Below are 12,114 nucleotides of genomic sequence, written 5' to 3' on the forward strand. Positions count from 1 at the left end.
CTTCATCCTGCACGCAGCTTCTATCTTCAGCCTCTCCCGGCGCGCGTCGCATCGGTAAGAGCTCCCCGTGATGACATGCGGTTAAGTCATCACAGGGGGCGCTGTTACCATAGCGACAGATGCCGGCCGAGACAGGAAGTAGATCGTAGCTGCCGGCAGGATCGAGGGAGGTAAGTGGAAACTCTTCTCTCTCCCCACACTCAGCTCTGCCTGGAGCGCGTATGCCAGACACCAGCCGTCAGCTGTAAGTGAGGCCCCCCGCAGCGTGAGACCTCGCGGCGCCCCTGCTCCTGCCGCCAGTAAAGACCCTCGGCCGCACACACATACGGCAGCTCCACTTCCGGTCTCGGTGCAGGGGGGGGGGTGTTCCAGACACCTGGAACACTCCCTTCTGTGCGCTAGTGACATCATCACAGGGGGCCCTGTTACCATAGCGACAGACGCTGGCCGGGACAGGAAGTAGATAGTAGCTGCCGGCAGGATTGAGGAAGGTAAGTGGAAACTCTTCTCTCTCCCCGCACTCAGCTCTGCCTGGAGCGCGTAGGCCAGACGTCAGCTGCAAGCGAGGCCCGCCGCAGCGTGAGGCCTCGCGGCAGGCCAGTAAAGACCCTCGGCCGCACACACATACGGCAGCTCCACTTCCGGTCTCGGTGCAGGAAGGGGGGTGTTCCAGACACCCGGAACACCCCCTTCCGTGCGCCAGTGAGAGGTAACCAGATCAGATAATCCCTCATAATTGGCCGTCATTTAGTAGTCTATATACCTCTTGAGCATAAGATTTCTCGTTCCTTACCTTGCTGCTAGACTTTATCACCATACCTTTTCAGTACTAGATATTTAATTTGAGTTTATTTAGATGGACTTTGCATGGTTTTCCTGGTGCTTTAACGTACGCACCTAATTCAGGGCTACCTAAGACACTGTCTAATTCAGTCTCATAGATAGGGCCACAGGAAGAGAACTAGTGGTAGGAATGTCTTTCTGGAGCTTCAAGGCAGACAGCCTTTATGAACTGTAAAAGTTTAATCAGCATTAGACTAAATGCTGAAACAGCAGCTATAAGAACATTAGAACGATCATCAGTTTATTGATCATACCTTTTGCTTTTGTTTGACCCTAATCAGTGTTTTTCTTAAAGCGGACCTGAACTCAAAACTTCCGTCAAAGATACACAACAGAATAATAACCTTTAAAGAAAAAAACATTTGTTACAGCTGATACAATTCCTGCAATAAATCTGCAGTGTATCTACTTCCTGCTTTCATGGAAGCGGACTATTTATCATCCTGTGCTTTCAAATTGGCCTCTGCTGTGGCAGTCAGTTGACATGGCTGAGGGATCAAATTACAACTTGTGATACGTCACAGATTAGAGAGTTTACCCTTTCTCATTCCCTCAACACATACAGGGTGCATTTGTCTATGCTTTCCTTCTGTCCGTGCAAGAGTTCAGGTCCATTTTAAGATTTACCAGCAGACATTGCAAAAACAGACAAACAAACAAAAAAACCAAATATGGATGGATGACTGCTTTCATCGTAATATTTAATTAACAAAGTACATACTTCATCTTTATATAACTATATATATTAGTAAAAGTTCAACAGTTAGAATTTGAATGCTTCATTTTGTAAATTCGGTGCTTGAAAGGTGTAAGTTTCTCCATCTGCTTTTGGGTTTAGTTCAGCCATACCATCCCCTTCCTAATAAAAAAAAAAAAAAATACAAAAACATAATTTGAATTAACGGTGGTGATCCAAATATTACCTTTAACTAAGAAAAGTGCATATTTTAGGGCTCTAGTTACAGAACACCCCCCTCCCAAAAAACCTGGAGCTAGTATAAAGTGTGCTAGCATCTCAGTTGAGGAGAATAAAAAATTAGCTATCCTGACAGTAAAAATATTTTTAAAAACTTAAAGCCGGAAAAAAAAATGTGAAAGTATTTTTTCTTTTTTTTTTTTTTTCTTTTTTTTTTTTTTTTAATATCTTTGACCGGACGTACTCTAATACGCCAAGCCGGAGGCGTCAAATTTTACACAGACTTAACTCTCCCAAATGGGATCATGCACGCAAGCCACCGCTAAGCTCTACTTTCGAAAGATAGCTTAGGTCTGTGTGCCAGTTAGGAGCCAATTTCATTTTTACATTTTACAGTGGTCTCAATCTTTAAAGGTATAAAGCACATTGTTGAAGCCTTTATGTAGTCACCAGGACTGCCAGAGGGGAGACGCTCTAACAAGCAGCTTACCATTTATCACTAATTAAAAGCAAGTGCTGCACAACTACATCTGCTGTCTTTATATTGCATAACCAAGGGTGGAATGCAAGGTCAGTCTGGCCAAAACAGAACTATAGACTAAGGACTCTTGATTGCAGCCTCAGTCATCTCACCTACAGATTTGCACACCAGAATTCTCCAGAAGTACTGTCCTGCCTGGACATTAGCATTAAAGGGGCCCATACACTGAGCAGATTAGTGGCCAATCGATAGCGATTGATCAATTTGCAGCCGATTTCGATCAATTTCGATAGATTTCAATCGATCTGACATGCTGGAAAAATCTAGGTCGATCTGTTGAGATTGCTTACTTTACATTGGACCGAATGGAAATCTGATGGCAAAAAAAAGCCATCAGATTGATTTTCAACAGATTTCATACTGAAATCTATTAGAAATCTGTTCCTAGTAAAAAATGTTCCTAAACACATCAGATAGATCAGATTTCTGATCTAACAAGTGTATGGCCACCTTACGAATAATGCCTAGTACACACCATACAATTTTCTGTTAGATTTTCTGTAATTAGATTTTCTGTAAAGTACTGGTAAAGACTGGTCATTATCTCTGGTGCATTGTCTTCTGGTTATCTCCTGCTGAGTAGAACAATGCATAATTGCTAGGCAGCTAGATGGTTAGATAGATAATTTCCAACATGTTGGAAATTATCTGGCAGGTAAGTCTAACAGAAAATCTTACAGAAAAAAATTGTATGGTGTGTACTAGGCATTAGATCAATGATGTGTTTAACCACTAAGGGATTTTTTCCCCTTAAGGACCAGAGCAAGTTTCACCTTTCAGTGCTTCTCCCTTTCATTCACCAATAACTTAATCACTACTGATCACAACAAAATTATCTATATCTTGTTTTTGCCACCAATTAGGCTTTCTTTTACATTATGCTAAGAATTATTTTATGCATTTTAATGGGAATAAGAAAAAAAGTTTTCTGCCATTATAGTCTTAAAGGGAAGGTTCAGGGACTATAAAAAAAATAAAATAAAAACCCACATCCACTTACCTGGGGCTTCCTCCAGCCCGTGGCAGGCAGGAGGTGCCCTCAGCGGCGCTCCACAGGCTCCCGGTGGTCTCTAGTGGCGCTCACGACCTGGCCAGGCTTCTTCTGCGCTCCAATCTGCGTCTCACTGGTGCGCGCTGACATCGGACGTCCTCCGGGCTGTACTGCGCAGGCTCAGTAGTTCTGAGCCTGCGCAGTACAGCCCGGAGGACGTCAGCACGCACCAGTGAGACGCAGAATGGAGCGCAGAAGAAGCCCGACCTGGCCGCCGGTCTGGCCAGGTCGGCCGCGCCACCAGAGACCACCGGGAGCCTGCGGAGCGGCACCGAGGTCACCTCCTGCCTGCCACGGGCTGGAGGAAGCACCAGGTAAGTGGATGTGGATTTTTTTATTTATTTATTTTTTATAGTCCCTGAACCTTCCCTTTAAAATAAAACGTTCTACGGTGCATAGAACCCACACATTTTATTTGCCCCTTTGTCCCGATTATTGCAATGTTTAAAGGGAAACTGAAGAGATTAGGATATGGAGACTGCCATAATTTCCTTTTAAACAACCTTGTTTAACTGCAGATCAGATCCACCAGGATGGATTTTCAGATCTGCAGAGGATTGTCTGATCTGCAGATGAATGTCAGTTAAACAAGGTGTGTATGATGATCTGCAGATCTCAGACTATGAATACAATTTGCAGGAACGGATCTTTGGCAGGAACAGATCTTTTGCAGATACTGATCTTTTGTGTGTGTGCAGCATCTTGCAAAGTTTTTTTTTCTGATGGAGAGTTCAGCTCCATAGAAAATATTGTGAAGGTATGGCTCTCATACTACATGAAGGGTGGTAAGATTGGTCTGTGATCTTTCATTTTCCAAAGACTATAGTCTGATGTGTGTATGCACCTTAACAATAACGTTATTGCTGAATGAACAGGAGAAGCACTGAAATGTGAAAATTTTTTTTTTTTTTTTTTTTTTTTTTTTTTTTAAGGGAAACACTCTGATCCTGAAGTGGTTAAAATATTTCCTTAGCACAATGTAGGACGATATTTTTTTTGTAAATAAAGGTGTAATTTTTTTGTGCGTTTTGTGACCATCACTAATTACAAGCCCATATATGCAAAAATAACCGTAATACACCCTCAAGACATGCATATTATAAAAAGTTCAGTACATAAGGTAACCATTTCTGTATTTTGTATTTTTTTTTTAAATACACAAATGTTTTATTTGGGTAACTAAGGATGGGTGGGGATGTAAGGGTTCATTTTAATATATGTAGTTTTATTTAATAAAAAAAATGTAGGTGTAATTTTACTATTTGACCACAAAATGTCCTCTTTTTCTTTTGTATACGGTCAGTACGCTAATAGGAAGTTATGTGTTCATGTGTTTTTTTAAAATGACCACAGGCATCTCATTGACCAGCAATCATTGAAACGGGGACTTAGATCATGAATGGGAACTGCAAACCCATTCACTGATCTCCCCACTAAGGGGTGACAGCGAGAATGTGCGCGGGAACACGGCCATCGGTGAGAGACTAGTATCTAAGTCTCTGGGACTCCGGATGAAGTCCTGCAGGGTGCAGATATACTGCATGGCGTGCAGTAAGTAGTTAATATATAGGGACGGTACTACTGCTTTCTGAGTTTGGGGAGGAGCTAGTATCAGTTCGTGTGCTAGACGCCACACAATACCATTTTAATGTGTGGTCACAATGTGGACACACAGGTTTTGATACGTTTTATATTGAACACTTAAGTACTATTTGGTGGAATCCATTAAGTCAAATTAACAAGACCAATAAATCAAAAAATGCTAATTCTTGGACAGATCAAAAAGGAAAATACATGGACAAAGTCTGAAAAATCATCTATCCATGGAGACCATGGAACAGTAATTACCAGCCCAGAGGTGAAGAATGAGAAATACAAATCAGCTACAAATTGGTTATTAGTAAAAACAAACAAAAACAAAAAAAAAATCGGATCAAGGAACAGAGGAAAGAAAGGTGGATATTTGTGTCAATTTGATCATTTGATCAAATATGCTAGAAACCTATCCTAAAAACTATACCTGATGATTTTTGGCCAGAAATCAATCAATTTGGTCGATTGTGCCAGATAGAATATCCTCGATTGCCAGAGGGACAGGCATGCATCACTAGCACCAATTGATTTTGGGACAAATGATGGTCATGTACAGTAAGGGGGGGCACAATAATCAATGGGTGAGACCAGCCATGCAGTACCCACAGATTTTTGATCAATTTCATCAAAAATCATTTTTCCTGGTAAGAGACCCTTCATCCCTCTAGTCAAGTTTGTGGCTCATCTCTACACTTGCTACAGAACTCCAAAAATGTTCTTCCTGTAATCCAGTAAACAAAACTATTAAATATTCCAGATGTAGTCTTACAAAAGAGTTAAACAGTGGCAATATTCTGCTAGCATCCTGAGTTTTATTTCCCCTTTTGTGAGTCCCAAAATGTTTCTGCACAGTGGCGTAGCTAAGGAGCTATGGGCCCCGGTGCAAGTTATACATTGAGCCCCACACCCCCCAGGCATTCTATACACAATTCATACGGTGCACCAAACCCTGCCAAGGGCAACCACAGTGTCAGAGGTGCAAGAAGAGTATTGAGAAAAGTTTGTAAATTACTACTTTTTTAAAGCATCTATAGAAGTGATTCTTATATTACCAGCAGTCCAGCACACAACCAATAGAGAGCCAAAATCAAGGTTGAGGTAGGGCCCCTCTGGCCCTGGTGTGGTCACAGCCTCTGAGGCCCATATTGCTACGCCTCGGTTTCTGCAGCTGCTGGTTGGCATTGAATAGGATTTTCTATTTTTTTTATGAATTTAACTTACTGGGTTAATGATTGCAATTTTTTCTTAAAACTTTCACAATAAGGTTGATGAATATGCAACATACCTCGCCTGAGAAATATTTCTCTATGAGAGCCCAAGATGCATGGTATACCATATGGTTGTCATGTGTCTGCAGAGCCTCTATTTTTTCCAGGCCTCCCAATTCTTCTATGGCCAAACATAATTTTTCCAGTTCACCAAGCTTTTCAGCAGCCTAAAGTGGGTATAAAAAGCCAGAAAGCTGATGTTATAAACAAATGAAAATTTTCATAAGGAATATGCAAAAATAAGACAAATGTTGCATGTTTATCAAAGTGGAGTACAGAGTAACCAAATTAAAGTAAGGGACAATAACCAAAATGCAGAATGGTTTGTTTGTTTCTTATATTTTAATATCTTGATTTGACACAGTTACATAGTTATTTGGGTTGGAAAAAAAAAAAAAAAACACACACATTCAGCAAGTTCAACCAGAAAAAGTACACCACAAGCCTGCTCCCTCACATATCGCTGTTGATCCAGAGGAAGGCAAAAAACCCTTACAAGGCATGTCCAATTAGACCAAAGTAAAAAATTCCTTCCCTAATCCAGATGGCAATCAGATAAAATCCCTAGACCGGCACCACTGGGCATTACTACTTATAGCCATGGATGTCTCAACGTAAGGAAAGGATCTAAGCCCCCTTTAAATTTAGATATAGAATTTGCCATAACTACTCCCTGTGGCAATGCATTTCACATCTTAATCACTCTTACTGTAAAGAACTCTTTCCTAAATAAATGACTAAAATGTTTTTCCTCCATGCGCAGATCATGTCCCCTAGTACTTTGTAAAAGCCTAGGGACAAAAAGCTCATCCAGACAAAATATACGACTGGGTCTCGACCTGGATTTTAGGCCTGATTGGCCAATTTTATTGTATGTACCACAGTGCAAACAGCACTGTGGTACATACAATAAAATTGGCCAATCAGGCCTAAAATCCAGGTCGAGACCCAGTCGTATATTTTGTCTGGACTGTTGCTGCACCTTGGGTGGATACGGGTGTGACTGGTTGACTCCCTGGTCTGAAGCAAATACCTGGGTTGTAGTAATAAGGTAATCTACTTCACAAAAAGCTCATCCGTCAACCCAATTTTCAAACCATTAATGGAAAGTCTCTGTAATGTCACAAGCTAGACGAAAATCAGGATTGCTAATCAGGATTTTAGAAAACTGTTGGAAATTGTAGTAGGACTATTTGAATTGTTATGCCAAAGGTGAACAACCAAAAAGACAACTAGTGCCTGCATAGAGAACTGGTTAAGGGCACTGCCTTTAACATGGGAGGCCAGGGTTTGAATCTTGGCTAGGGTCAGTAGCTATTCAGTAAGGAGTTAAAGGCAAGGCAAGAACCCCTAATGCTGCAGGGTGGCCTCTTGACCCAGTGGCTGCAGCTCGAGTGCTTTGAGCCCGACAGGAGAAAAGCCCTATAGAAATGCTTGGATTATTAATTATTGTTATAATAACTTACTTTGGCTGACTATTGAAAGTTGTTTTTTTAATTGAAAAGTAGTGTCTTCAAGATATACGGCCATCTTAAACCAACGTGTCAAGTAAGCAAAAACTGGTCCACAAGGTAATTATATAGGTTAGGAAGCCCCTCCCCCTCCCAACCAAGCAAAGGTCTGTGCATGGTTGCTTTTTTTTTACCCTAGGTGGTCTCCAATTTCATATGAATTTAGAGATCAGAGACTGGATAGGATCCAGTAAAATAAACTCATTTACTTTCATTTGTAAAGTTCAGAAAATATTTTGCAGTTTTAGGAGAGTAACCATCTTACAAGAATACAACCTCCAGGCAATTTTATGTTGCTTCTTGTCCCCTAAAGCCAATATACTGTATCAGGTCCTGCATTAAACATTAATTTAAGGAAATAGAATTCAAAAAGGAAATCACAAGTTGAAGTTTGGGTAATGAATTGTATGAATTTCTGCACAAATTGTTCATAAAATGTGATCTGATCATCTAAGTCGCAACAATAGACATTCACAGTCTGCTTAAAACTAATACCACACAATTAAACGTTTCCATGTCTTTATTGAACACAGCAGGTAAACATTCACAGTGCAAGTGGAAAAAGTATGTGAACCCTTGGATTTACTAACAGGTTGAACCTCCTTTGGCAGCAACAACTTCAACCAAACGTTTCCTGTAGTTGCAGATCAGACGTGCACAACGACCAGGAGTAATTTTTGACCATTCCTCTTTACAGAACTGTTTCAAATTTAGCATTATTTTTGGGATGGCTGGTGTAAATCGCCACTTTCTTGAAGTCATGCCACAGCATCTCAATCGGGTTGACGTTAGGACTCTGACTGGGCCACTCCAGAAGGCGCATTTTCTTCTGTTTAAGCCATTCTGTTGATTTACTTCTATGCTTTGGGTCGTTGTCCTGTTGAAACATCTATCTTCTGCTGAGCTTCAGCTGGTTTACAGATGGCCTTACGTTCTTCTGCAAAAGGACTTGATAAACTTGGGAATTTATTTTTTCTTCAATGATAGCAATTTATCCGGGCCCAGATGCAGCAAAGCCACCCCAAACCATGATGTCCCTACCACCATACTTCACAGTTGGGACGAGGTTTTGAGGTTAGTGTGCTGTGCCTTGTTTTCTCCTCACATAGTGTATGTTTCTTCCAAACAACTTTTGTTTCATCTATCCACAGAATATTTTTCCAGTACTGCTGTGGAACATCCAGGTGCTGTTTTGCAAACTTTAAACATGCAGCAATGAGTTTTTTTGGACAGCAGTGGCTTCCTCTGATATCCTCCCATGAGCTTCATCCTTGTTTAGCGTTTTATGTATCAGATTCGCTAACAGGGATGTTCGCATATATGCCAGTAGCTGACACTAGGATTCACCACCTCATTTAGCATTCTGCGTTATGCTCTTACAGTATTCTTTACAGGACGGCCACTCCCAGGAAGAGTAACAGCAGTGCTGAACTTTCTCCATCTATAGACATTTGTCTTACTGTGGACTGATTAACAGCAAGGCTTTTGGAGATACTTTAACCCTTTCCAAATGTATGCAAGTCAACAATTCTTAATAGTAGGTCTTCTGAGAGCTCTTTTGAGCCAGGCATCATTCACACCAGGCAACCATTCTTAGGAAAAGCAAACCTAAAACTGGTGTGTGTTTTTATAGGGCAGGGCAGCTGTAACCAATACCTCCAATCTCATTGATTAGACTCCAGCTGGCTAACACCACACTCCAATTAGCTCTTGGAGAGGTGTTCACATACTTCTTCCACCTGCACTGTGAATGTTTACATGGTGTGTTCAATAAGAACATGGAAACATTTGTGTGGTATTCGTTTAAGCAGATTGTGATTGTCTATTGTGACGTGAACATGAAGATCAGATCACATTTTAATGACCAATTTGTACAGAAATCCATATAATTGGAATGGGTTCACATACTTTTTACTGCTACTGTAACATTCCAAGAAACCATTTTACTCCCAACAAAGATTTGCTAAACAAACTACTAAATTGTAAATAGGTCTATACTGCTCTAGATGCAATATTTAACAGGCAGTACTTACTAGAAATATGTTTGTAATGGCATCTAAGATGACCAGTATTGTCTTACTATCCTTGACAGTTAAGAGGCTGAGCAGTGGATCCAGCACTCCAGAGTGTACCAGCTGTACAATTTGCTCTACAGTACCTCCACTTGTAAAGTTGGCAACTGCCCAGACTGCTTCCTTCTGAGCTTTAAATTCACCCTAAGAAATAAAAAAACAAACAAAAAAAGGTGGGGGGGGGGGGATTATTTTCTCAGATTTCTATGTTATTTTAATCCCCCTGTATCCAAAGCTCTAAATTTACAGCACACCTGAACTGAAATATGACGTGACAAACATGGGCACATATACAGTAATACATTCTGCAGAATCTTCACCATGGTGGTACTCAAGCTTTATACATTACTGTGCCCACCATCACCAAGAGATAAGGGAGGCTTACTGAGGACAACCCACATAAGGTTATGGATATCGCATCCGTAAGCAAAAAGGACCAAAAACAGTCTGCTGAGGTCCACACATACTGCATTCCCACGATTAAGACAAATGCCGCATCCAGGACATCACCTTCTTCCGCAAGACAGAAAAAACAATTCACAATCCCAGCAAATACTCACCCAGTGCTATATATGCCCGCTCCGTACTGCAAAAGCATACATTCTCACCGATGCACAGTATGGAAAAGCCAGTCTATGGAAGCACTCTGGCTACCAAATATTGCCGAAGCCTCCCACAGCGGTGGAAGTGAGCAGTATCCGACCCATCTGTCGGAGACTGCTAACGGGGCATCCAGCACTGAAACGCGGGGACCATAGAAGGAACAGGAAGGCTCTATAGCAGGGGTCCCCAACCTTTTTAAGCCCGGGGCCCACTATCCCAACCAAACTCTTCTCTGGGGCCCCCGGGGGGGGGGGGTGTGGTTAGTGGCGGTGGCAGCCCCCCCCCCTTTTCCCTGATTTTGAGTGTAGTATATAGGTAAGTAGGTATTGCCCCCAGTATAGGTAGCTAACACAGTTGCCCCTGTATAAGGACTTTAGTTAGTATAGTTACCCCAATATGGTTAGTATAGTTACCCCAGTATAGCAAGTACAGTTAGCCCAGTATAGCAAGTATAGTTACCCCAGTATAGCAAGTACAGTTAGCCCAGTATAGCAAGTACAGTTAGCCCAGTATAGCAAGTACAGTTAGCCTAGTATAGCAAGTACAGTTAGCCTAGTATAGCAAGTACAGTTAGCCTAGTATAGCAAGTACAGTTAGCCTAGTATAGCAAGTACAGTTAGCCCAGTATAGCAAGTACAGTTAGCCCAGTATAGCAAGTACAGTTAGCCCAGTGTAGCAAGTACAGTTAGCCCAGTGTAGCAAGTACAGTTAGCCCAGTGTAGCAAGTACAGTTAGCCCAGTACAGTTAGCCCAGTGTAGCCAGTAATTACCCCAGTATAGCTTCCCCAGTGTAGCTAGCAGAGGTGATCCCCCCCGCGGCCGCCGCTCCTGTTACCTTATGAGCGGGCGGTCGCTTTCTTCCTTATATTCCTCCAGCCGCGGCTCTCCTCTTCGCAGCATGTCGTATTACAGCAGTGCTTCCTGCGCGGCTGCTGTAAGGAAGGGAAGGAGGCGGGGTAGCGGCTTCCTGTAGCGGCGATACGCATCACTGTTACCATGGGAACCGCTGTCCTGGCTCCCTTGGCTCCTTACAGCAGCCGCGCAGGAAGCGCTGCTGTAATACGACATGCTGCGAAGAGGAGAGCCGGGAGGAATATAAGGAAGGAAGCGGCCGCCCGCTCATAAGGTAACAGGAGCGGCGGCCGCGGGGGGAGAGGGAGAAGCCGCGGCCCCCCAGAAATCTTCCCAAGGACCCCCAGGGGGCCGCGGCCCCCAGGTTGGGGACCTATGCTCTATAGGACCCAGAGCCTTCCCTCCTCAGGTGAGAATCTTTTTATGCTCTCTTCAGACTCCCTTTAAAAGGACCACTATTGCAAAAAAAATTGTGAAATTTAAAATACACGTGTATGCATACATATAACATGTGCATTTGTCCCAGAGAAAAATGCACTATAAATCATGTTTTAAGTTGCTGTCACAGTAGGTATCAAAATCTGACATGTATAACAAGTTTTGGATTAATCTTCTCCTAATAGGTTTTCTGTTTAAAAAGCACTTAATAAATGGCAATTCGGTCCAATTGCCAGAACTTGTGAAGGAGTGGGGAGGCTGACCGTTATCTTTGCATAGACACTTTACAAGAATTTCTTTAATACAGAGAATCATCCATGAGGAATTTGACTTTTACAAACCCAGTCAGATCTGACAGGTTTGGACAACTACTGTAAGTCAGCAACATAGGGGGGAAAAAAGTAATTTATGGTGAATTTCACTCTG

The 12,114-nt window shown here is 42.2% G+C and overlaps 1 protein-coding gene across 1 annotated transcript in view; it reads right to left on the reverse strand.

Annotated features, from left to right (window-relative positions):
* Positions 1 to 1,560: 1,560 nt before the first annotated feature.
* Positions 1,561 to 12,114, reverse strand: part of LOC137526125 (importin subunit alpha-1-like) — a 59,391-nt gene continuing 48,837 nt past the window's right edge. The window contains exons 6-8 of the mRNA XM_068247345.1: positions 9,757 to 9,939; positions 6,230 to 6,379; positions 1,561 to 1,702 (exon numbers count right to left, since the gene is read on the reverse strand). Coding sequence (XP_068103446.1) covers positions 1,607 to 1,702; positions 6,230 to 6,379; positions 9,757 to 9,939 — 429 coding nt within the window. The 3' untranslated portion in view covers positions 1,561 to 1,606. The remainder of the gene's footprint in view (positions 1,703 to 6,229; positions 6,380 to 9,756; positions 9,940 to 12,114) is intronic.

The sequence above is a fragment of the Hyperolius riggenbachi genome, chromosome 7 (assembly GCF_040937935.1).
Source record: "Hyperolius riggenbachi isolate aHypRig1 chromosome 7, aHypRig1.pri, whole genome shotgun sequence".
Classification (NCBI taxonomy): domain Eukaryota; kingdom Metazoa; phylum Chordata; class Amphibia; order Anura; family Hyperoliidae; genus Hyperolius; species Hyperolius riggenbachi.